General features: G+C 39.5%; 1 protein-coding gene across 1 annotated transcript in view; it reads left to right on the forward strand.

Annotated features, from left to right (window-relative positions):
- ARHGEF38 (Rho guanine nucleotide exchange factor 38) overlaps positions 1-27,504 on the forward strand; it is a 146,585-nt gene that overhangs the window by 80,250 nt on the left and 38,831 nt on the right. The window contains exons 4-5 of the mRNA XM_036239760.1: positions 13,465-13,612; positions 21,306-21,323. Of these exons, the coding sequence (XP_036095653.1) occupies positions 13,465-13,612; positions 21,306-21,323 (166 nt within the window). The remainder of the gene's footprint in view (positions 1-13,464; positions 13,613-21,305; positions 21,324-27,504) is intronic.

Here is a 27,504-nt window from a genome sequence, read left to right on the forward strand (position 1 = left end):
GCAGTACATATTTTCTTTGCTGCTGGTCACTAATCAGCTTTTAGAAAATGCATTTTGTTCAAAATTATCTGAAAGTTTTTAGTTAAAATGTTCAACACACAAAGGGAAAGAGTAATTTCATCTTTTTAATCGTTATAATTGCAATTATTGAAAATGAAATTTCAAATGGGAAGACACAGAAATTTATCTCTACGAAAACAAGGAATTAACTTAAAATATTAAATAATGAGAGTTCATATTGTGTAAAATATTTAATTTTGAAATTCTGTGATTATATTTTGAAAAACCTAACTTATAGAAAGAAGCTTTTGATTGAGCTCCTATTTAATAGTATAAAGTTATATCCTGTACTAGTTTTTGCATTATCTACATTTGGAAAAATATTCAAAAATAATAAATAAAAACAGCTTATTTGGTGAGCTTAATTTTTCAAAAACAAACAAAAGAATACAAATGGAGGCAAAGACAGTATCTATGAAAACATTTACACCCAAATATTTATACATTTCAATATAGAGAGATTTATAATCATAATTTTAATATCTTCTATTTAGCAGAATTTTATATGAGCTTATTAGGTTCCTCTGTGCTCACAGGGGAGTATTTTTCCCAATTAAAAATATTATGATTTACATATTTGAGCAGCAAAGTAAATAATTCTAGTATTAGATTTTAACCCATAGGATACCATAAACATCGAGTCCATACTGATATAAATAAATGAGGAGAAAGGCAAGCTCTTCCTTCCAGTATATGTCAATGAATAAATGTAGAAGAAAAGAGGAAACTAGAAAGCTATCACGAGGCAAACACTATAATCATAACTGTGGTAGACAAAAATCCACTGATCAATGCTAGATCTAGTGGGTGAAAGTTTAAGGGGAAATATGCTTTTCATAACTTCCAAGTATCTCCTAAGTAATGATTAATCTCAAAGAAAAAGGTAGATGGTAACTTCACAGTGAGAAACCAGACAGAGAACATCTTAACCAAGTGATCAAGGTCATCAATACTGTACCAGGAAATAACACACATTCACATCATGAAGCTTGGGATACAAGGCACAACATATCTGTGGTACTTTTGTCCAAAATATGTGCAATCGTGTGCAATCATAAGAAAACATTAGACATCAGCAAACTCACGGCAGACATTCAACAAAATAACAGATCAGTACTCTTCTAAAATGTCAAGGTTATTAAAGATAGATAAGACTGAGTAACTGTAGTCTTTTAAATATGTTTTTATTGATTTTTTAGAGAGAGAGACAGAAACATCGATGTGAGAGAGAACTATGGATTGACCACCTCGTGCATGCCCCCTACTGGGGATCAAGCCTACAAGCCCCCGCATGTGCCCTGACCGGGAATAGAACAGAGACCTCTCAGTCCATGGGACAACAATGCTCAGTCCAGTGAGCCACACCAGTCGGGCAAAACTGTAGTCTTTTAAAGGCTGCAGGAGACTAAGGAGGAGTAACAAATAAATGCTCGTAGGAGCCTGGATAGATTCTAGAACAGTGAAGGAACACCAGTGTTAAATTCAAAAGAGGGGTTTACTTTAGTTAATAGTATTGAAGCAAACTTTATTTCCTTTTTCTGAAAATTACTATGGCTACATAAGACGTTAACATTGGGGAAGCTAAAAAAAAAAAAAATTGGGGAAGCTGAGTGAGGAATATTTAGAACCTATTGGTACTATTTTTGCAACTTTTCTATAAGTATAAAATTAGTTCAAAGTAAAGAGTTAAGAACATTATGGTTTACAGAGAAAACAATTAAATATATGTTCACAGTTTCAAATTTATTAATCATAAATTACAACTTTGATGTAGATTATAAAAAATAGGATGATTGTTTTTAAAAATTCAAACAGTAAGGCCACATTTGAATAATAAAGAGTTGGAGTCCTATTTTCATCCCCCTACTTGTTATATCTGGGCTAGCCTTATGGCTTACTTTGGCTTAATAAACTGTGGCAAAAATTATGTTCTACAACAGCATTGCGATATCCACCCTCTGCACAGGGAGAGAGAAGGCTCAAATTACCCAGTCATTCCAACCAACACAATCAAGGCCTTGGACACTCTAGTGAAGCCTTCCTCAGCCAGCTGGCCCCCAGCCACAGACTCCAAGTATATGAATAAACCCCATCAACACACATGGAGCCATGCCATCCCAGCTGAGCCCTTCTCCAATTGCCAGCCCAGAGAATTGTGAGCAAACAGTACTGTTTTAAGCCTTTCAGTTTGGGGATGATTTGGGGAGTGGTGGTGTCTGTAGCAATAGCTAATTAAGACAAAGTCACTGAGAAGAGATTAATTAATTCAACTGCGATGATGAGAAAAAATACTTGATCTGGAAGGTGGGTATCAAGCTAGAACTTGAAGGATTTAAGAAGGTGGAGATTGGAACAAATGACTTTCTAAATGACAAATGGCATAAAGGCCTGAAGGCAGGAGAGCATGAGAAACCCCACAAAGGACAGCAATCCAAAGTGGCTGGGGCATAATGCCGAGGAGGCCTCTATGACCCGTACATGTAGCCATATCAGTGCAGACTTCACTGGCAATTTCCATTGCTAAACATCTTTCACTCAACATCTTTCACCAGAGTTCTTCCATTTCATAATATAAACTGATTCTTGGTGAGGTAGTCCAACATCATGTTTACCACAAAATGAAAAACACAGGTGTCCTATTTCTTCGTCCTTAGGTCACACGAATGAGCGTTTATGATTCACAGCGCCAATGTCAAAGGGAAACGTTCCTGACACCTAGATAAACCAGGAGGAGGATTGTGCTCAATAATAACCTCAGGGTTTGGATGAGGTTCAAGTTTAAGCACAAAAGCATATGTTTATAGATATGAGAGCTCTGGGGATCTGTCTGGACTATTATGCTAAGAAAGAAACTAGATTTAAAATCTCTACTGAAGCAGTCTGTCTAAATAAGAAATGGATTCTAAATTTTTAGAGATGATGGTATGAGATATGGGCTTCAATGTCAGGTTGACTTAGGTTTACATTCTGGCCCGTCCAATTACTAGATATGTTATCTTAAGCAAGTTACAAAATCTCATTGAATTTCCATTTCTTTTTTGGAAATATGAGGCAATACTACCTACCCCACAGCGTGTTTATAGAAGTAAAATAAAATCATGTATAAGCAATGATAGCCCAGTTCCTATCCTTAATAACTATTCAATACACAATGTTACTAACATGTTATTATCCTGAGAATGTTGTTTATCTATTTGCTTGATTTCTTATGTATGTAACTATTGAATAAAATATGAACTTTTTCTAGAGATCCTGATCATGTTTTTTAAACAAATCAGATTCACTAGATGCATGTAGTTTCCAAATGCTCCCAATAGCTATGCATCTTGATGATTATATCTAATAAGGCAACACACGCTTTTCTATGAAAGGCAATTTAACATCAAATATCATTTACATATTTGGTAGAGTGTATAGAAATTATGGTAGCCATTTTCCAAAGATGGTCTCTATGGACCAAGCTTCTGGTATTCACACTGCTACATGGCCTAGTCTCATATTGACTCTGGATGTCCCTGAGACTCCCTCTGCCAGCTACTGGGCCTTGAGGAAGGTTGGCAATTTCTACTTTTGTGACTTTGGGGATCCTGCTATTTAAGAAGTCCAGCTACCCTGCTAGAACATTACACAGAGAGGTCACATGAAGAGAGATCTGACCTGAGACTATGTAGAGTAAGAACGTGGCCCCGCTGTCCCCATATCCCAGCTGAGTCCAGCCTTCCCATTGTCCCTGACAAGGCACTAGACTTGTGAATGTGCCATCTTGGACCATGTAGCCAGTTCAGCCCTCAGATGACTGCAGCCCAAGCAGACATCAAGGGGAGCAGAAGAACCACACAGCTGATCCTGACCAAACCACAGAATCCTGTGAGGACATCAAAACAGTTGTTTTAAGGCACTAAGGAGTAGGGTAACTTGTTTATTAACAATAGATCTGCAAAACAGGGTTTGTGTCCTCTTATATGCATTTCAACAATGTTGTCATGTTCCAAAGTATTTAAGAAAAGATTGAGTTACAAATATGTTAAAGTCTATTTCATGTGCCTCCCTCATTCACACTGGCCTGAGAACCAGAGCCGAAAAAAGGTGGTGGGGAAGGAATTGCAATTTCTCATAGGTCCTTCCGGAGGGTGAGTTTATTCTTGGAGAGAGACAGTTTGGAGCTTTCTGTTCTTTGAAGGTGTAGTGGGTTATGTACTGTTGTTCCACAGCAGTCCTTCGCTTTTCTAAGGCAGTGTCTCTTGTATGTCCCTGAAACAGCAATCTGTGCCTTTAGTAGATTTTGTGAGAAGAACATTGTTACTGACAAATTCATGTTGAGATGCCACGTGGGAGATGCCACAAATTAGTTCACCTGAATAATTTGTATTTATACTGTTGTTGTTGTTGTTGTGTGTGTGTGTGTGTGTGTGTCTTACTCAGAACACAGATAGGCTTGACCTAATTAATTCTGCCCAGCTAGGACAGGTGTGGAGAGTCCTGTGTACTGAAATGTGTGAGGGTAGTAAGGGGAGACCCATAGGCAGCAGCAGAAAAGATCAGGGCATTTTTCCAAATATTGGCAGTAACAGGAAAACCATCAGCTTAAAAAATATGACATAAAAAATAAGGGGAAGGCTTCAGGGTCAAGGATATATACATTCACACAGGAAGGGGAAAGTCGGCAGAAGGCCAGCCCCTGGACACGACGCGGAGGTTGGACCTCCCATCTCCTGAATGAGGTCAGCGTGGGTCCCAGGACCGTTAGGACTTACTTCTTGTGATGAAAATAAAACTAGGGTGGCTCAGTAATAAGTTCTCAGTTTTTTTCTCTGAGGAGAGTGTTAAGTTCTAGCATGTTCTGCTGGTGGAACTGGTTTGTGGAGGTCAATGGGTTAGCTGTGCGTCACATTTGAATGGAGCTGTGAGAAGTCAACTGCTTCACATGAAACATGTAGAAATAAAGTCCTAAATTCTGGAGTGTAAATTCTCTGAGTCCCTGAACACGTTCCCAGCAGCCAGGACGTGAACATGAGAAGCGTGTTGGCAGAGGCGCAGACCTTGGGGGTGCACAGTAGCCCAAAAAGAACATGCCCCTGAAGGGAGAAGACCTGTCCTTCATTCTGGCGCTGTCACCGCTAGCTCTGTGGCTGGGGCAAGTCAGCTGGGTCAGCGAGGACTACGCTATCCCGCTTGGAATAGAAACCTCACCAAAAGTCTTAACCAAAAAGGGACTATTTTCCCTCAGATAACAAGAAATCTATAATTCAATAGTTCATGACTGGGGCAGCTGCTTCCTGGCTCCTTTCTTGCAGCCTTTTCCTTCACAGCATTTGACATGTGGCATTTGGCTTCATGGCCTCAAGATGGCTAATCTACTGCCAAGCGTGCTTCCTAAAGGAAATAGGAGCAAAACCACCTCCTCCCAAGGCTTTTCCACTGGGAGGGGGAGACAAGGAGAGAAGCCCTTCCCAGTGACTTCTACCTACATTATTTCACACACATTATTTTACTTTGTACACATATACATGTATACAAAAACACACACTTGTGCATATATTTGGCCACCCCTAACTACCAGAGACCGGAGAAAGGTCAGTATTTTTAACCTTCAACTCTCAGAGAGACAGTGTTTTATTTTATTGAGATATAATTGACATATAACATTATATTAGTTTTAGATGTATGGGTTCGATTCTGGTCAAGCATGTGTATCTCAGTTGCAGGTTCGATCCCCAGCCCCAGGATCTTGCAGGAGGCAGCCAATCGATGTGTCTCTCTCACATTGATGTTTCTCTCTCTCTCTCTCTGTCTCTCTCTGTCTCACTCTGTTTCTCTCTCAAAATAAATAAATAAATGGAAAAATATCCTCGGATGAGTATTAAAAAATAATAATAAAAAATTAAACAGCTGTATTCTTGAACTTAGCATTGGACTTAAGGTACATCCTATCCAACCACCTCATTATACAGACAAACGTAGTGAGAGCCTGAATTGCCCCAAGGGGCATCACTAACTGTGGACACAGTCAGAAGGGCACCTTGCTCTTCCATACAGAGGTCATATTATGCATTGTACACCATCCATCTTCACCACCCACTAATGCCCCCAGTGTGCCCTGCCAGCTGCCAGCCACCTCCCACTGCCAGATGTGCTGAGTGCTGCCTCAGCAGTGGAGTGGCCTCTCCTTTGAGAGACTCCACATAAACTATAACATTATCCTATCTGTCTGTCACTGGACACAGTGTTGGTCATGGGACAGGACCCCACACTCTGTTCTGGCTCCTCCCCTTTCTCTTTTTTTCTCTGTATGGCCATCTACCCTCACTGGTTCCATTCCTCACCTCTTGCCCCCTCCTAAAACCCCTCCTCTGAAATTGCTGTTACTATGTCACCAGAGATGTCAGAATTGTCAAGTCCAATGAACACACTTCTCTGTAATGCTTCTGAAAATTTTTACTGAAATATTCCTATTGTCGGAAGAGAAATATCTTGAGTCCCAGAAAATGTGAGGTTATGACCTGAGCCACAGCCAGGGTCATGAAATAAATCTGTAGTTTCATTTTATCTTAAGAACTCATGTAAATTTTCAATTTTACTCTTTTATATGAGAATAATTTTTTTTCAAATATCTCAATAAAATTAATACTCATGGGATTTGCTTATTGTAACCCCATAACTGCATGTATCAACACCTGCCACCTGCATTTGGTGTAAATTTCATAACCCTAACCAGGGTCCCTTGAGTATCTTTAGTAGTAGGTTTTCTTCCCAGGTGAGGTAGGAACTAAATGAGACAAAAGGCAAAGAATGGTGGCCTCTGCAAGCAGCATGTGCGCTTCCGTCCTCTACCTTCTTACTCTTTCTCCTCACTTTCCTCTGCTGGCGAGCAGGAGGAGGCTGGGACGGAAAGGAGAAATCACAGGAGTGGTCTGCCATCCTGGCAGGCTAACCTACTGCCCGTTTAGTCCCAGCAGCTGGGCTGTCTTCCACGGAGGACAAGCAGACTGTGGGGAGCTCTCCTCGGAGCTCCTGGGTGCAAGCTGCCAGTAAAACTCTCTCGCTTGGGGTGGCATATTGACCCACTTGTGTGTGCCTCTCAGGGAAGTGGCAGCCAGAGGCTGTTATGATCTCTCCTGACCTCAGACCTTCTTTCCAGGGAGTGGGCCAGATCTACCCTCTGTCCTTGGAGCCCTCCCGTCCCTTCTTTGTATTCTAAATACTCTGTCTTTACTACTTCTATTAGAACCACAGGGCTTTCTTGGAGGATATATTTTAGACTTTAACTTATGCTTACGACTTTTAATTAAAATTCTCTTTTAACATCATGGTAGTTGGTTTTCAGAGTTAAACTTATTGCATATATTTTTTCTTGTCAATACAAGAAACTTCCTTTTCAACTCCGCCTCGTCGGCTCAGGCTGCCACAACAAATTGCCGTAGACTGCGTGGCTTAAACAACTGTTCTCGCAGTCTGGAGGCGGGAGGCCAAGGTCAAGGTGCCTGGGTCTTGGGAGAGCCCTCTTCCTGGTCTGCAGAGAGCCGCCTTCTCACTGATCCTCACAGGGAGGGGAGGAAGAGAGCTCTGGTGTCTCTTCCTCTTCTTTAGTCTCATTTAGTTCCTATCTCACCTGAGAATAAAACCTACCACTAAAAATACTAATCCTATGATGGAAGCTCCACCCTCATGACCTCATCTAAATCGAGTTACCTCTCAAAGTCCGCACCTTGGAATGCCCTCACATTGGGGGTTAAGGCTTCAACATCATATGGATTTGGGGGAGGAACAAACATTCAGTGCATTACACTCTTCCTAAGTAACAATTCAGGTGATATTTTCATAGAATTTTTTAGTTAAACTAGTCATGATTTCCCTCCAGATGTTTTCCTATGAGAGAGGGGAAGAAAACTATAGTGTGTTGATTGGAATTAAGTTGAGCTCGGAGAAACAGAAAACAAAGCAAAACACTACTACCTTAAATAAGATAGGTGTTCATTTCTCTGTTGTGTAAAAGTCTGAAGGCATTTTTAATCCAGACCTGCACGGCAGACTGGCTCCACAAAGTCCTCTGGGATGCAAGCTCCTTCCAGCCCCCAGATCTCCGTGGACAAGGTGGCATCCAAGTTCCAGGCAGCAGAATGGAGGACAGCATGGATAAGGGGTGGGTAAAGGATGGGCCAGCTGCCTCTTAAAGCAAGTTCCTAGATATTACCACAGGGCACTTTTACTTGTATCCCGTCGTGGGACTTAGTTCCATGGCCACACCTATGCAGTAAAGGCCGATAAATGTAGTTTTCCTCTGGGGCAGCAACCACTCTACTGCTAGAGAAAAGGGGGTGGGTGCTGGTACGGAGGGACAGCAGCAGGTTCTTTTACCAGCAAATTTGTTCAGTCTCTTTGCAGTCCTTCTCAGTGTTTCGTCTTTGGCTTTGCCGACACCGATTCTCGGTGTCTTCTAGTCTCTCTGGCTGTCCTGCTCAGCACTCCCGCAGACTCGTTCTCTCTGCTCTGTGTGAGCGTTCCCCAGTATTCTCGTCTCGCCCTGTGAACTGCCTCGCGTGACTGGATCCAATTCATGGCTTCTGCTACCCAAGTTTTCTATCTCTTTCCCAGATCTTTTTTCCCCGAATCCCAGACTCATGTATACAATTCCATAAGGATGTCTCCACTTGAATATAATATGGGTGACTCAAACTCAGTACGTCTAAAACTAAACTCATTATCTGGCCACCTAAACTCGCTTGTCATCATTGCTCATCCATGTGGGCACTGACACCAGCATCCTGAGATACACTTGGAATTACCCTCTTCATCTCTGACATACGCTTCGTGTCCATTTTCCTTCCCTCTTCTCCATCCTCCCTGCTTTTGTGTTAGCGGTCATAACATCTATTGAGCATTTGCACACGCCAGCTGCTGATACAAACACATTACATAGTTTAAGTCATTTAATCTTCAAACAACCCTACTATTGCTATTATGCCAAAGCACAGATGAGAAAATGGAGAAAGAAAAGTCAAGTCAGTTTCCCAAATGTCACAGGAGTAAACCATAAGACCAGGATTTGAACCCCAGCAGTTGATATTCGAGCACTTTCTCTCTCTCTTAACTGCTTTAACTTCCTGTTTTAGCCCTCACTCGTATTATTACGGAAGACTTTCACCTGGTTTCACATTTTCAGTCTCACGAACTCTTTCTCCAAAGTCCATCTTTCCTATGACTGAGGTCCCAGAATAATCCTTCTGAAACACAGCCCCATCAGGTTAGTCTGCTGCCTAAAATCCATCAGTGTTTCTCCATCCGCTTCAGGCTGTGAGTGCCAACTCCTTCCTGACACACAAGGTCCTTCAGGATCTGCTAACCCACACAGCCTCTTCTGAAACTTCCCACGGACGAGGCAGCAGCAGCCGGACGAGCCCGCTTGCAGTCCCTGAACAGGTCTCGCTCCCTCAGTGTCTCTGTGCTTTTGCCCGCCATCCTACCTCCTACTTCAAGGGCAGGCTGTCATGGAAATAGCTCCAGGTCCTCAAGAACAGAATAGGTGACCCTCTGTGTTTCATAGCTCTACTGACACACTTTCCACATAGTGTGGCAAAGGAGTTTGCTCTTCTTGCTCCCTTCCCAAGTCCCTTGAGGGAAATGCTGGATCTTTGTGTCTGTGGGAGCTACCAAAGTGCTTGGTGCATAATCACTCATTAAGTGGTTGCCAAGTAAGGATAAAGTAAAGATTTCAACTACTTCATGCCTTTGGATGCCGTTTTCCTAAACAAAGCTTAAGATGAGGAGATCGCTTGAATATCATTGGTTTACCTCGGTTTCCTTACCTACACAGGATGTTCATCATGGATTGGGGTCACAATAACTCAGAGGCCTCACTGTTGGTTCTGGCTCATCTTGGGCCTGGACATGAGGGTCTGGAAGCAAAGAAAAGGGGCCAACAAGAGGAACATAAATATATCTACACTCATGAAGGGAGCATCTGGCAACACAGAAGCAATGACACCAGGACATCAAATGTGTTCAATATTCTTGGGACTTGTTTTTGAAGGAGAAAACTAAGGAGATTTAAAAGGGCACATTCTTATTTTTTCTCATTTTGCATGTCCCCTAGTGCAGAAAGTCAGGTTGTAGCACTTCTAAAACGAAGCACACGATAGTTATATTTATTTTATAAGATGCTGGTGCCTTTGTGACAGGCAGCCAGAAGTGAAATTACCTCCACTGGTCTTGGCTCAGTCCCTTCGTCACTTCTAATCATCCCTTCAAACCCACATCCTTTAGATAGAGCAGTTGTCCTTCACCACTAAAGAAACGCAGCCGAGAGTTATGTTACCGTGGAAACAGAATCTTTTTTTTTTTTTTTTTTTTTTTTGCTGCGAGACACATCGCTTCATCTGCACTGTTAGGAAGCAGAATGCATTGGTAGGGCTGGGAGCAAAATCAAATATTCTGCCTGCCACTGTTGTACTTGGCCTTTGGCTGAATAAATGCCTTTCAATTAGAGTACTTAAATACCTTTTAACTTTAATAATTATTATTTGAACCCCCACAGAATTTTACTTGGAAAAGAGTTAAAATTTGGACTCTGCTGTTAAGAAGAGATACAAATTCTTTCAAACTAGACCACTTCTGATAAAGAAAATGCAGAGGACTTTACAATTAATAAGTTCATTGTGTATTAAATAAATGTCTTGGTCCTTTGCTTTTTGAGTTTCTGACTGGACCCTATGGTGGATTTATGAGAGCATCCTTACCTCGTTGTTTCTTTGTCTCTAACCTGTGTCGTCAACATATATATTTACAGCTTCATCTGGTGCTGGGCTGTGTGAATTCAGATCCTCTCTCCTTGACTTGCTCCTGTGCCCCCTCTCGGCCTGGTGCTCACTCCCACTTTTGGGCCTTAATTCCCTCACCCACCCAAAGTCCTCACACCCAGCTGCCACCTGGTTCTGTCACTGGGGACCTCTCCTCATCTTATGCCTAACCCTAAGTTTAGTCAGAGTCATATTTTATTTTCTCTTCTTATAACTACTCTCTTCCTTCCTTCCTTCCTTCCTTCCTTCCTTTCTTTCTTTCTTTCTTTCTTTCTTTCTTTCTTTCTTTCTTTCTTTTAATTTATCCTCTGAGGATATATTTTTTCCATTGATTTTTTTTTTTTTTTTAGACAGAATGGGAGGGAGGGAGGGAGGGAGAGGAAACATTGATGTGTGAGAGACACACTGATTGGTTGCCTCCCACATGACCCCAACTGGGACCAGGGATCAAATCTGCAACCCAGGTACATGCCTTCGACCAGGAATCAAGCCCATGACTCCTCGGTCCACAGGCCAACTCTCCAACCACTGAGCCAAACCAGCCAGGATGTATAACTACTTTATTTCTTACTATTTATGTTGCTGTCTTGCAGAGAAATTCTCTAAGACCTACACTGTTAGAAGGATCAACTCAGTACAATCCCAAGAACAAAACAAGAATTCCTCTTCATTTCAGTTCCAAAGATTCTCAGCAATGCTGAGTTTCTGAACAAGTCCAAAACCACTGACACACACACACACACACACACACACACAGAATCTAACTACAATCACAGGGAAAATATAATATAATGAAAAGGAAAGAAAAACCTTTATTGGCTGGATATAAATTAGGAAAATACTGGTGTTTTAATTCTAGAGACAGTAGAGCATCATTAAGGGACAAGTGACATTCATTGAGCAACTCATCAGTGCCGGACACTTTTTACATCCACATCCCATTTAATTCTCAAATCCATCTCCAGAGTTACTATTACTTATTTCCATTTTACAAATGATAGAACAGAAGCTGAAATAATTTTTTTTTAAGTTGCTCCCAGAGTCACCACACAAACGCTACATGACAGTGGTTTCGGATCCTTTCCAGCCGCATCCCTTTGTACAGTGTCCAGCAGAGCTCGGCTGAGTGGAGGGACAAAGCCTAAGAAAAAAATGAGAAGAATATGGTCTCTAATCCCAGCTTTGCCAACAACAAACATGAAGATCAGGGGACAATGTGAGAACACAACATGAATAAATCATCTGCCACCTATAATCCTAATATCAACACGAATTCTTCCACTAACACCAATCATAGCAGAACTGGACCAGGAACTTAGGTTCCTGTCTCTAGAACTTTGGAAAAATCATTTATTTCTTTTAAACTCATATTTGTCTATTCTTATTTTGTAAGGATAAATAAGCTCTTATCTCCTCATATATAGAGGGAGTTGAACAGTTAATATGTCCAAAACATGTTGAAAATCCAAAAAGCACTTCTATTTCTGAAGGAAGAAGGACTTATTGTTATTACTATAATAGGTCAAGATTAGTAAATCCACACCACTCCCAATCAGTTCAGCCCAAATCATTATCAAGTCCAAATCCGTAATGCTTTTGAGAGCAGACCCGATCACATTTTGTGTGTGTGTATCCCAAATCATCTTAACATGGTGTGGGGTAGGGTACTGGGTGCTCAATATGCACTTTTAAGTGAAGGAGTGAGTGATTGAATCAAACCATTGGTTCAATAGCTATCTGAGCCATCAGTTATAGACCCAATTCTATCATAATATCAAAATAATTTTTTACATGCCTGGACACAATGAACCCAAGTAGCTTTATGAAAAAAAAAATAGTCATAACCCTTGTTCATAGTATTATCTGATTTATTATGTCCATTATTTATCAAAAATAATGGCCAATCCTTTTTATTATCACATATAAGGAAATATTTTCTTTCTTTAAATTCCATTGCTTGCCTTTCTGAGAACCTCAGGAAATGTTAGTGAAATAAATATAAAAATATAATTTACCTATCATCTAAAATTTTACTTCCCATACTTTTAATAAATTAACAGTAACTGCTCCATTTTGAGTAGTTAGAACGTACATACTATACTCTGCACTTCACATGCACTGTGTCTTTAATTTTAATAATGACCCGATGAAGTTGGACCTATTATTGCTCCCATTTTACAGGACAGGAAATAGGTTCAGAGGGTACAATTACATTGTTCAAGTCATCCCTGTCTAAGTCTGTAACACAGCCTGACCCAAACCCACACAGACCGATGTTAGATGGCGGCCCTTAGCCAGGCCCCTGTACACGGCCAAGGGCACAGTCACCGCTGGGAAAACCAGCTTTCACCGGCCTCCGGTCTCCATTAAGCTCTTTATGCTTTGTTTTATAAAAGAAAGGAAGGGAAAGAAAAAAAGAGGGAGAGAAAAAAGAGAGAGAAAAGAAGGGAAAGAAAAGGAGGGAAAGGTCATGGAATATCTTCCACCCCTTCTGAATACAACCCGGGGGCAAAGTGGGACTCATGCAACTTTGAACACTAGTGGACATGGCTGAATAATGAACATGTGGGTCTAACTTGGTATCATTTTGCTTTTGTTTTACATGTATCAGGAGAAGTATTCTTGCAGATGAAAGGGCCACTGGAAGATATTTATAAAACCTACTGCTATCACCACGACAAAGCGCACAGTGTACTGGAGTCCTATGAAAAGGAGGAGGAGCTGAAGCAACATTTGAGCCTCTGCATCCAGTCCTTAAAGTAAGGCCTTTTCAAATGATGATTTCCGTGTGCCCTCCGTGGCCTAGCAGGGAGCATTTTAACTGGATGCAGATGAAAGGTATCACGTAAATCCGAGATTTTATGGGACTGGCGGAAAGCTTGACTTTGCCTTCTCTTTTGAAAAGCTGCCATTCCAGAAACCCTGATTGGCTTTATTCCCCCCCTGTGAGGATGACTAAAAATAACATGGGAGAAAATTTGGGGCTCTGTAGAAAAAGAAAAATGCAATACCAAACGGGGAAGTGCAGAAGAAAAGTCCTGTAAGTTGTTATTTGCTCGCTCCACACAGATCAAGGATTATAAGAGACAACACGTGGCACCCTGAGCCCTGGAGAACATGGATAATAAAGTCGGGGGCATGTCCATGACTCTCTGGGATGGCCCTCACCTCCCCCCCACCCCAAAGGGGAGACTGGCAAACGCAAGTCAGGCCCTGTTAAAGTTTGTTTCAGGAAAATTAGTCACGCCTTTCTCCTCAGTCCTAATTTGTTGGTGGGAGGGGCTACATAATATACTTTTATACCTAGAAGAAATATTTATGCACCATAAAAATCTGAAAAATATAAGAAAACACGAATAGGATAAAAACCCTTCTTATTCCATGTATCAATTCCTCACAAAACCGTGTGTTAATAACCACAGTTTGACCTTATTTGTATGTGTAAATGTGGACATGTAGTGGAGGTGATTCTTTTCAATGGAACTGGTATCTTACTGTATATGTAGTTTTCTACTGCATGAAGCTTAATGCCAACATTTCTGCCCTAGTCCTCATCTTACCCAGTGGTTCTAGTGTGGTCTCTCATTTCCCAGGATTATCTATTGTCAAATGGTTTTGATTAGGCCAAGAATTAACCAAACAGAGAGAGCTGTGGTGTGTAAATCAATGCACACCAACCAGTCTGACCCTCTGGTGCACCCTCCTTATAGATGCTAGTGAAGAGGCCCAAACGGGGGTGCTGATGGAGTACAGGAGGCTGGTAGCGGAATTAAAGTGAGATCAGGAAACTGAGTGAGACCACTCCAGAGAAAGTCTTTGCAGAGGAGAACTGGGACTGAAAGTAGGTTTAAACTGGGCCTAAAGAATTTTTAAAAACTAACTTTATTGCCCTCTACTGGTCATTAAGTTATTACAATTCTTTAACCATTTTTCATGCCCATGCTGTGGAAAAATATAGTATATATTTGTCACTAATCACAAGAATGTATTTAGTGCTTGTGCTGCACGAAGCAGCGTCTGGGTTGGGTGCTGAAAAGACAAAAATAATAAGTCTTACACCCTGTCCATAAGGAGATCCATATGATCAGGTAATTCTTAAAGATAATATGTGATGAGGGGCTCTGGTTCATTATCTCAACAACTAAATGAGGTTTTTAATTCAGTGTTAGCAAATCAAAGAAACCTTAGAGTTTGAAGTTGTATTATTAAATTAGTATAGTAAGAGCAAACTCTTCTCAATATAAAGATACTTTTTATTCCTAGGGAGAAATAATGAATGGTGCAATCCTGGGTGTGAATGACCACATTTTCTACCTCAAACTGGTGACAAGATCTGATCCAATAAATGTCTATATAGAGGCATTTTCCTTCCTCAGTTTCTAAAATGAAGAGAGAGAAATCCTATAATAAGGGAACAACTTATGCCTTGAGTCACCTGCCCAACGCCAAACCCAGGGATGGCAGTCCATACGGGAAGAGGACGTAGTCCATTCCTTTGGCAGGTGCTCTTAGTAGCTGAGCAGAGTGAAGCTGTCTGCTCAGAGGGGATGAGCATTAGTTAATTATTCATTAAGCTTTTGACTCCCAAGAGAAAGAAATTGACCCTGCCAGAATATCCCACTAGACAGTAGAGCTCCACATCTTACCCCTGAAAAAGCAGCTAAAGGCAGATGTAATTTTCCAACTTCATCAAGTCCAAAAATTACTTTCAGACCCAATGGTTCATTTGATCTTTTTCTGAATGCCTTGAGTTATTGCCCTGGTGATGTCCCAACTCTCGTGCATTCAACACCAGTATGGTTTTAGGGAATAATTTCAGGCACTGGAAGGTGGTAAGGTTTAGAAAGCACAAACTCCAAAGAAAGTAATATTGGCAGAACTATTTCTTAAGGGAAAAAAAATCAAAATAAAATAGCTTAAGTTAGGGCTATTCTCCCAAAAGTTGCCTTTCCATGAACATAAAGTTAATGATGAATTGTGCTGGTCTGCCCGAAAGCTGAGAGCAGGAGAATTATTGACATTACTATAATACTGACCTCAATTGAACTAAGCTTTAAATTCTGAGAAACAGGTTTTCAAACAGGTTTATAGGCCAAAGAGAGTCTGGAACACCCAAGGGCTCGGTGTCCCTTGCCAAGTAATCCATCATAGCTATTACCGCCTTTTCCTTGTGGCTAAACAACAGAGCTCAAGTGCACAGTTGCCAATTTCTAGTGAACATTAGGTGTGGCCTGCGTTCTCTACCGTGCAAGGGTTATTAGAATAAAGGGGTTTGAAGCAATATCCACGAGAGAAGCGGCTTCATGCTTCGGAAGTTAATGTGGATTTTAAAGCAACTTAGGTTGCATTTTAACCAAAATTAAAATAAGTTTATTGAGGGCTTAATAAATATTTATTAAGAGTGCTAGATAATATTGGAAACATTAAAAATATATATGTATAAGCATAGTTCTGGCCTCCTAGGAACACTACTTGGGTAGATAAACAAAACCATCTGGAAAGTTTAATAGCAATACCAGGGTTAATTTAAATAACATACCAGAAGCTGTCACTATGAGATTCAAGAAATTTCCAAGAAGATGGCAGAGAGATTGTTTGGTTCTGTAACAGACATGAACTTTGGCTATTGTTGGAAGCCTAGAATGTTTCAAAAGAGACAACAAGCCCTAGCCTGTTTGACTCAGTGGTTAGAGCGTCAGCCCGCAGAATGAAGAGTCATGGGTTCGATTCCAGTCAAGGGCACATTACCTCAGTTGGGGTTCAGTCCCTGGCTCTGGTTGGGGTCATGGGGGGTGGGCAGCCAGTCAATGTTTCTCTCTTACCCCTCTCACTCTATCTGAAGATAAATGAGAAATATGCTTGGGTGAGGATTTAAAAATGAAAAAAATAGCCCGACCAGTATGGCTCAGTGGTTGAGCGTCGGCCCATGCACCAAGAGGTTGCCAGTTTGATTCCTAGTCAGGGCACATGCCCAGGATGTGGGCCCGATCCCAAGTGGGGGGCATGCAGGAGGCGGCCAATCGATGTTCTCTCTCATCGATGTTTCTATCTCTCTCTCCCTCTCCCTTCCTCTGTCTCTAAAATAAAGAAAAAAGAAAATAAATTTTAAAAAAAAGAGAGAAAATAATATTTGCATCCAGAAAATGATTTTGAATCCCTTGGGAACGTTAGGTCGGTGTTCCTTGGTGTGTGTATTCTTCGTTGTTGGATCAACCAGGGACATGTATTAAAACGTGCAGATTTCTAAACTTTGTTCTAGTCTCAAAAAAAAAAAGATGGCTGAGGGGCCAATCCAAGCCTCAGGCATCAGCACATTCTCCAGCACCCTCCAGGGATGGCTGGCACACCCTCAAGAGCTACGGTAGCCCGCAGTCTCCTTGCTGCTCTCCCTGAAGCACTCGGGCTTTTTTTCATGACTACAGATACAATCTAAGCAGTAATTTCAGGGCTTGGAGACTTTAACAAAGAAAAGACTAAAACTGTCCAGAAGCACAGCCCCATGTCTGCATCTGTAGTGTACCAACTGGAAATCTGCAAGCTTTTCCTTGTTCAACAAGGAGTGTTTACACAGTTGTGTTAGTGACCCCGAAGATTAGGGAAAATGCTGTGTTAACCTCGTCTCTGAATTATGGAAGTCATTTGCTAAAGATCTAGTTACTCAGCCTCTTTGGGGTTCTTTAAGGTTTCTCATCTGTGTGAGAAAAGTGAAAAACAGAATAGGTGTAAATGCGGGTGCAGCTATAATTAGAAGAGACTGTCTGCTGCCTCCTCTGTTGTTCTAGCTATAAATACCACCACAGCCCTGCTGCCTTCCGGAGACCCTAGAGACCTGTTTATTTTGTAATAGAAAAGAATGAAGGGGGCTTTTCCAAATTCTTTTGGTAGCTGGAAGACACATATTTCTCTCCACATGTTTCTTCCTAAGTCCATCAGCCATAGAAGGAAAACTTCTAACTTCTAGGTGCTGAGGCGGCTCTTGCTCCAGCAAACACTTCCCCTTAGAGGGGGGAGCGGTAAGGTCGTTCAAGACCAACTCGAAAGGGAGAGATTTCAATTTGTTTAACGCATTTTGTATTTCTGAATATTATTCTAACGGAACATTCCACATAAAAATTAAAACCACTTTTGGAAATTTTTTTTATTTCTTTATGTGGCATCGGGTTTGAACAAAGATTATAATCTTTAAGAAATCGCCACATAAAAACGTATGTTAATTGTGAGTCAAATTATAATGAGCCCATGAGGGTCGGGGGTGTGGCAGTGGACATATGGAGTTAGTTTATTCCATAAAGGGGTAAATGAATGCGATTTAACTTCCTCCTGAATTGTCCTTGGCTGGGGATAACTTCTGGAAAACTTTTACCGTAAAAGAGAGATTTTTTTAAGAAGAGCAAATAAAAAAGGGATGTTATAACATAGTGCCACTATTTTGCTATGCCAACAGGGAAAACCTGTTGAAGATCAGGTTCCTTTTCATAAAATGTTATACTTACATTAAACACAGCATTTAACTCATAATATCTAGGTTTTATTTTACATGAAATAGAGGAGGGAAAAGAGCAATCTTTTCTTTCAACTTCAAAGCTGTTTTGGTTCCCAGATGATCACATGGTTCACTTGTTTGTTTCCATAGATAATTGCATTTTTTAAAATATTTTTTTTCTTTATTGATTTTAGAGAGAGAGGAAGTGAGAGGGAGAGAGAGATAGAAACATTAGTGAGAGAAAACATTGATTGGCCGCCTCCTGCATGCCTCCCACTGGAGATCGGGACCATAACCTGGGCATGTGTCTTGACCGGGAATCGAACTGGTGACCTCTTGGTGCATGGGTCCACGCTCAACCACTGAGCCACACTGGCCGGACGATAATTGTATTTTTATTTTTAGTCAATTTCTCTTCGAAATTTTCTGATGTATTAATCTATAGTGAATTCTGGAAAAATAAATTCCTCATTAGAAAGAGAGAGAAATTGGGGAAAGAATGGGAGTTTAACAGAAATGAATGGAAGGAGACACTGGGCAAGTAAATAGTGGTGATGCAATTTCTTCCACTGAAGTAAGAAGGTTCTTCAAACGTATTAAGTTCATGAAAATTCAGCACAGGTATTGATCACTGAATTTTTCACAATCACTGAGTATAAAAAGACCATCTTCTGTTAGGGGACGGGGTTCCAATCTTTTCTAGACTGAGAACATGTGCTGCATTCAGACTGGAAACCAGAGATCGAGGTGGCCAGGTCTTTAACACGGGTTATTCATTCCCTTCCCTACAACCGCAGGAGGCTTTCAGAGAGAATCTTCATCACCCTTATTCCTGACATTCGACTTGAACGAGTCCCACTTTCTTATTGTTCATTAATTAATTTGGCAACTAGGTTTTGCCATCCTGCCACGTGCCAGTCACTTTCTCGGGCCCCAGGGTGACAGCTGAGAAGAAAGCGAGGATAAATCCCTGCCTCACTGGGGTGGGGGGGGCAGAGAGACAGTGAACGAAGACGTACATAGTGCACTAGAAAGTGACAAGGCAGAGCGGAGAGAACTAGAGCAGGGAGTGAGGATGAAGAGTACAGTGGGAGGCAGGGCGCAGTTTTGAAGAGGTTGGTCAGGGAAGGAGCGTTTGAGGCCAGGGCTGAAGGAGATAGGGAGTTAGCGGTGTCTGGAGGAGGGGATGGGCAGGACAGCCCTGCCCAGACCTCCAGGCAGGGGTCTGTCTTCTGCCTTAGAAAGAACAAGGAGGCCTGTGAGGTGCCACAGCTGGGAGAGTAGGGGTCCACAGGAAAGGAGGGAGAGAGGAGGGGGAGGAGAGAAGCAGCACATTGCTTTGGAAAGATTTTAGTTTTACTTGAGCAAAATGGAAGCCACCAAAGCTAGCAAGGCCGTGTGAAAGTGTCTGCGGAGTTCTCTCATGGAGTAGGTGAAGGATTCATAATCTGCATCACACTATATACAAAGATATCACAGAGCATTGTCGCTTTCTGCAAGTCAGTCACTTCCCCTTATAATCTTGTCATCTCCGGTTTTCCTATTATGTTCAATGGACTCTTTTTTTGTAACATAAACAAAAATTTACCTTTAAATCCATTTTCAAATGATGAAAATTTACTAACTATAATCTGAATCAACAGTTTTGTTTTTTTTAATCCTCACCTGAGGGTATATTTACATTGATTTTTTTTAAGATAGAGTGAGAGGGAGAGAAAGAAAGAGCAGTATTGATGTGAGAGAGACACATCGGTTAGCTGCCTCCTGCACAGCCCCAACCAGGACCAGGGATGGAACCCACAACCAAGTCACATGCCCATGACTGGAATCGAACCCACAGCTCTTTGGTCCGAGGACCAATGCTCTAACCGCTGATCCAAACCTGCCAGGGCTTGTTTTGTTGTGTTGTGTTGTGTTGTGTTGTGTTATATTGTGTTATTAATCCAAACCCTCACTCAAGAATATTTTTTCCACCCTGGCCAGTTTGGTTCAGCGGTTGGAGCATTGGCCTGCGCACCAGAGGGTCCTGGGTTTGGTTCCTGCTAGGGGCATGTACAAAAAAAAAAAACAAAAAAAACGAAGAATATTTTTTCCATTGGATTTTAGAGAGAAATTTATATATTTTGGATATTAACCCCTTATCCAATGTATCTTTGGCAAATGTTCTCCCAGAGAGTGCCCTCCTTTTTCATTTTGATGCTGGTTTCTTTTGCCCATGCAGAAGCTTTTCTGTTTGATGTAGTCCCATTTATTAATTTTTTTTCTTGGTTTCTCTTGCCCTAGGCAATGTATTAGTGAAAATTCTGCTACATGTGATGTCTGAGATTTTGCTGCCTACCTTTTCTTCTAAGATTTTTATGGTTTCATTACTTACATTTAAGTCTTTTATCCATTTTGAGTTTATTCTTGTATATGGTGTAGGTTGGTGGTCTAGTTTCATTTTCTTGCATGTACCTGTGCAGTTCTCCCAACACCATTTATTGAAGAGACTGTCTACTCCGTTGTATACTCTTACCCTCTTTGTCAAATATTAATTGTGCATAATGATAGGTCGATTTCTGGGACAGTGCAAGGGAGAAAGTTGAGAGGGGGAGAGAGAGAAAGAGAAACATAAATGTGAGAGAGACACATCACTGGTTGCCTCCTGCACTTGCCCCAACCTGTCGCTGGAGGTCAAACCCGCAACCCTTTCGTGCCAGGCTGATGCTCTAACCACTGAACACACTGGCCAGGGCTGAATCAACAGTTTTTAACCTTATACTATAAAGAGTAAAACAAAAATGGTGCAAACATACTAAAATGAAAATGTAGGGACATCATTATAAAACAATGAGACCAATTATATAAAACATTTGCAAAAATGACTAACTTTATTTTATGTAATAAAATTTAAAAAATTTTATAATGCTTGTATGTTACCTCAAATATGTGTATTTACATGAATTTACTTTCTTCCTTTTCTCTTACAGGGAAATATACATGCAAGAGTAAGTACTTTTATCTTAATAATAAAAATCATATGTAAAAATCATGAGGAGAAGCTGTTGAACACTTTACAAATCAGACATTTTAGTTTTTACAATTTTGTTTATTGCTTTTAATAAATAAATCAAGATTTTGAAGGCATTTGCTGTAGACATTATTGGTGCACTTATTTTTAATTTGTCTGAGATAATCTTATATATTAAATTTTTATTATATGTACTTTACTAAACTTTTAGAAGAATCTTGGGATATGATTTACTTAAATCACAAGTGTGCTGGTGCCAGCAACTGCTTATCACACATATGTTTAGGAATGTGAATGTGTCCAGAACACTTTTTTCTAAGAATAAAATTAGTCTTTAAAAAAAAATCTCAGACTAATGCCATAAGGTTTTTGAAGTTTCCATAGATTAATGTACAAAAGAAAAGACTGCTTACGCATTATAATAAAATAGTGGGTTTCTTCTCATTTGGATTCTTGCATGATTTGCAAAGAAAAAAATCATGCCCACATATATAGCATGAAAATGACCTATTAAGATGAAATACTTGGTTACTAAGAGAGCCCCATTTTTATGTAAGAAAAGTGTGTTTAGCCTAATACTGAAAGGATGATGTTGACTTACATACAAACACAAATGTATAGGACCTGAAAAGCACATGCTTGGCTTAGCTCGGTCAGCAACTATCTAAGGCCCTGAGTTCCTAGTGTCTCTCTCTCTCTCTCTCTCTCTCTGTGTGTGTGTGTGTGTGTGTGTGTGTGTGTGTGTTCCACTCCAGAAATTTTACATTGGGAAATACAAAATGTACGAAGCAAAACTTACATTAATTTAACCTGTAAGTACCTGCAATTCATGCTTTGGTGCAGAACAACCACGAGGAAAGACAGAATTCCAGGAATGAGTGGAAGAATCAGGCATCATTCAGGAGACCTGAGGACTAAGGCTTTATGCCTCAGCCAGGCTGAGAACGTAGTTTTTGATGTACCAAGCAAGCACCCAGTTCCCTTACCCTATAAGTCTTTTCTTTCAAAAAGAAAGAAAAATCCTATAGTATAAACAGACATGAGTAGGTTTGTTCAATGTGTTCCTAAATCCAGAGTCACTTGAACTTGCAGATGTGTGTAATAGGAGAAGCGGGCCTTTGGGTCCTTCCACACAACAGGTCTTCCTGGCTTCTCTTCAGGGAGGGTTGATGAGGATGGGGTGGGGTAGGGATTGCTGTCTCATTATAAAGCCTGTGCCCTGGCATCATTGTGCCTAGGACCGGAGAGTCACATAGCTGGATGACTAGAGAAGAACTTCATATGCTACAAATTTTGATTAGATTTCTTTTCTAAAACTTAGGTGCTTATAAGCAAAAGACAGAGAGAGAGAGAGAGAGAGAGAGATTCAGAGGAGGAGAGTGAGAGATTAAATTATTTTAATGAAGTTAGCATGCACAGGTGTTCCATTCAGAACACCTACAATAAACAGTAGATTGCATTGAAAGATGTGTCTTAAAAAAATTACACTAGCTTTTGCAGCAGTCTTGCTGCGTGAGAGTGAGCGGGCTGACAGCCTATTCTATAATACACCCAGAACTGCAAAAGAGGAAGTGTATTCATGGTGTGTGGCTGGATGAAGATCAAAGCCATGTCTGCCATGAGCTATCTTCCTTCCAGTTTCTCTCCAGTTCCTCCCAGGTCACGAGGCACACAAGCTGCAACATAAAAGGGTCAAAGGCAATGTCAACTGCTGTGTAACTGTTAGGCTTCTTAGCATCTAAGGCCAGGAATGTTGTAGCCAAGAGTGCATTTAGGAGGGGTGGGTATTTTAATGGCTTAAAAAACAATCCCTTACTTATGGAAACTAAAAAATCATCTAAGGTTTTTTAAATCTACATTTTTTTAAGTACAGAAAAAGACAGAGATATTTGTAACTTTGCTATAAAATGATTACTTTGAATTATAATCTTATGCAAACATCAAAGACAGTATTAAAATGAAAAGAATTCCCCACCAAAAAGTCATCCCCCACCAAAAACTCACCCTCCCAAAAAAGCATCTGATACAATCCCATGTTCTAAGGCAAGAAAAGCATGCCTGTTCTAAATTTAACTATCTCCAGAAATATAGTATTGGCTTTTCCTGTATTTACCTTTTTCTGCACGTGTTCTCTGTCTGACCAGCTATTCCATCCAGCCCTTGGGTCTCAGGGTTTCAATTTATCTCAAAATGTCATGAGCTGTTTTCTTTTTTCTTGAGCTTTGTGTTTTTAAATTATTGGAGAAACACTGCAAAATATAGAAAATTAAAATGAGAACAGTAAAGACAAGTTCAGAGAAGTTGAACTAATTTATATTCCCACTACCCATAAATGAGTTGTCCATTTATCTGCTACTTGCCAGCACTAGATACAATTAATATTTGTATGTTTGCAACATGTGACACTGTAATAGGCCAAAAATAGTAATGTATTTTTTAAATTTTTCATTAATAATGATCTCGAGCATTTTTCATGTATGCTTAAACATTTGCATTTCACTTCTAATAGACTTTTTTTTTTTTAATGATTGTTCACATTTAGTTAAATGTTCATCTTTTTCTAATAAATTGATAATGGCTCTTTAATTATATCTTAACCCTTTTTTGTCTTCTGTGTTATAATTTTTCCAGCTTATCATTTGACTTTTTAACATAGTTTATGGCTTATTCCATTTTTGTTTTTATCTGTACAGTTTTATGGAGCACATTTTTTAATAGATTTATCACTTTTTCTATTGTGGCTTTTGGATTTTATGTCTTGCTTAAAAACCCCAAGAATGTTTTTAAAGCATAATCCTATGATTTCTTCAATTTATTGTATAGTTTCATTTTTAACATTTAGATCTTTGATCTAGCTAAAAGTTACTTTGGTGTAAAGAATTCACTTTTATTATTTTTTCTATGTGGCTAGTTCATTATTACAACACCCAATATTGAATAGTTTTTTACTGAGTAGAAATGTCATACTTACCATGTACTTATTTTCCATACATTACTGTATATATAACTTGATTTTCTATTTTGTGCTAATCATCTGTCCATATGTGTGCCCATACTAAACTGCTTTCATTTTTGCAGCTTTATCTTTTAATACCAGATCTAACTAATCTCAACTCAGTACTCTTTCTTTCCGAATTTCTGGTATACTCTTGCATGTTTCTTTCCTTTAAGATTTTCTTTTGTTAAAATTCTATGTACCATGGTTTAAAAAACAAAATAGTCCTACATGATGTCAGGAAAAGAGTAGTCCTCTCCCCTCCTACCAGCTGCTAAAGGCTCCTTGTGGGAACACAAGCATTTTCACATCTTTTAGGTGACTCTTTTGGAATTTATCTCCTTGACTCTAAAAACAGTTTTGGCTTTACCTTTTGGGGTATTATGTGTTGACTTTTCCCTATAGAAGATGATAATTTATCTCTCTTTCCTACCCCATCTCCACCACACACACGCATACACACACACATTCACACATTCTTCCTACCTCTCATTCTCCTTATATAGTTACATTATAATTTGGATTAGAAGAATAACCAGTGTTTGAATTATTGTATCTGAGTATATCTGAGTAAATTTATTTCAGAGCTAAACCTTGGAATAAATTATTGTTTGTTTATCTGGGAGTTAACTATCTCTTTTTTTTTATTATTTTCTAAGTTTTCTTTCTGCTAATCATTAATGCCAAGCTCACAGTCAGTCTAATCGCAGGACACCCAGCTGCACTGTGTATAGTATCACTTTCACTTTCCTTAAAAAAGCTTGTCCCAGAGTCTCCGACCTGTTGAGTTTGGACTGGAACTGCTGACACAGGGCACCACCGTCTTTCAGGAATTCCCCTCCCACCATTCTGGAGATCCTCTTTGCCTTTCTGGTTTCGGTAGAGTACGTCTTTCAATAGTTTTTTTCTATTCATCAAATAATGCATGAGAAGTAAAATTTTAAGAACTTTTATATTCAGAATATCTTTATTTTACCCTCACACTTAATTTGTACTTTGAATTCTAAACTACTGAATTCTAAACAGTCGAGAAGTCCATATTGAAAACCATTCGTCTTCAAAATGCAATGGTCCTTTTCCATCGTTTTCTGGTTTTCAGTGTTGCTACAAGAAATCTGAAGTATTGTTTGATCCCCAGGCATTTGTTTGTACCTGTTTGTTTATATGTTTCTCTGGAGGATTGTGGGATCTTCTCTTTGTCTCCAAAAGTCTGAAGTTCCATGAATTCCGAGGGCAAAATTCATTTCATCCATTGTACTGGATACACGATGAGTTCTTTCAACCTGCTAACCCTGTCCTTTCCTTGAATTCTTTCTTTGATGATTTCTGCCCCATATGTTCTCTGCTCTGTCTTTCTGGGACTCTTATCATTTTCATGTTGGCTCTCCTAGAACAGTCCTCTAATTTTCTGTATTTTTTTTTTATTCTCAGTCTCTTAGTAGTTTTGCTCTTTTCTCCGGAAAAAGCCTGAATATTTTTTCCAACACTCTGAGTTTTTATTTCTGTTAGTATCCTTTAATTTCTAAGAGATCTTTCTTCTCCAGATGATTCCTTTTACTTGTATGGCTCCCTAAGAATTAGGCTGTTTCTTAGACATGTTTTCAACTAGTCCATTCTCATTCTAATGCCCAGCTCCCTCCCTCTCTGCTCCCACAGGTTCTCAGGAAGTCTAATTAGTAAACCTTTGGAAGAATGATTAAATTATTATCTATCCATATTCTGGTTCTCTCTGATCTGCTGCATCAATTATCATTCATTCATTCCCTTTACATCTTCTAAAATTTATTGATAGTTCTGTATTTATTTTCACAACTATTTTTAATTTATGGCAAATGTTATTTGCTTCTTATTTGTAGCAATACAGAGTTTCCTCTAAAATTGACTTAATGTGTTTTAAAAGGGTCATACATTGAAAAAAATCAATGCTAGTGTAGTTAGTTTGTGGCTACCGTAAATTAAATATTAAATTTAGGATACTTATGGTCATAAAATAGAGGAAATTCAAAGTAATATGATCACTAGTTACATGATTATTTTTTTTCTCTCATTTTCTCCCTCTATTAAGAAATATAGATGTGCCTCCGTGTTGAATGATGTTTTTTGTTTCTCATCATAGTTTTGACATTGTTTAAATGTCATCTTTATTTTTACTGTGGAACTGTTTTCTTGTATTTGATGTAAAACTCTTTATAGCAAAACTGGATGCTGCTAAAACAAAGCCAGCTGTGTTTACTTGACTTTGTAAAGTCCCAATAATAACTTCTAATGAGATTAGCATAGCTACTTATGGTACTAAGTATTTATGATAAGAAGGAAGAAGATGAAATAGAATTACAAATTAATTTACCTTATTTTCAGCCTAATATGTATGGGAAACTGCTACAAATTCAGTTACTTTCTGGGAGGGAGGTTTCTGTGGGGGAGGCACATGGGAGTTGGGGCTTGGCTAAACTGGGTTGTATCACACATAGGATTCATATGCCTCAAAGTTATCAGAACCTAATTTTATTGGGAGGAATTAGATGGGTGAGCTTTGTGGCATTCAGTTCCTGGAGTGTCATTATCTTGCAACGTCCTCTATTTGCTTTACCACATTGCTTGTCTGTGTGTTGCAGATATCAGAACTTCATTGCTCATCACTTGGGCAATTGTCCAAAGTGCATGTCTGAAGACAAAAGACATTTCTTGTTTATGAGAGAGGCTTTATAATATTTGTGATGCTTTTAAGAGAAACAGTAATCATTTATTATTGTTATTATTGTCATTTGAAACATAACAGGGAGAGAATAGAATTTTGATGCCAAAGAGTGATGGAAAAAGAAGTAGTGATGAGATTTGAACACAACTAAAGGACCTAGTTTCATTTTTGACCAATCTTAACAAAGCAAAAAGGAGGACAGCTCAAAGATACAGGAGTAGCCTTTAATATAGTTGGGGATTTAAAAATTATATATATAAAATGATGGACCACACTGATAAGCTCTTATTAAAGCTGAGTTTTTTTAATTAGATTGTTTGAATATATTTGTATATTGATAGTGTTTTCAGTGATTTTTAGAAGATTAAATAAAATAATATTTGGTGATAATTAAAGGAAAAACTCAGAAGAAAATTTGATCATATTCATATAGATAATATGTATTTTTCTAGTGAATATCTTCTA

The sequence above is a fragment of the Molossus molossus genome, unplaced genomic scaffold (assembly GCF_014108415.1).
Source record: "Molossus molossus isolate mMolMol1 unplaced genomic scaffold, mMolMol1.p scaffold_m16_p_1, whole genome shotgun sequence".
NCBI classification, from domain to species: Eukaryota; Metazoa; Chordata; class Mammalia; order Chiroptera; family Molossidae; genus Molossus; species Molossus molossus.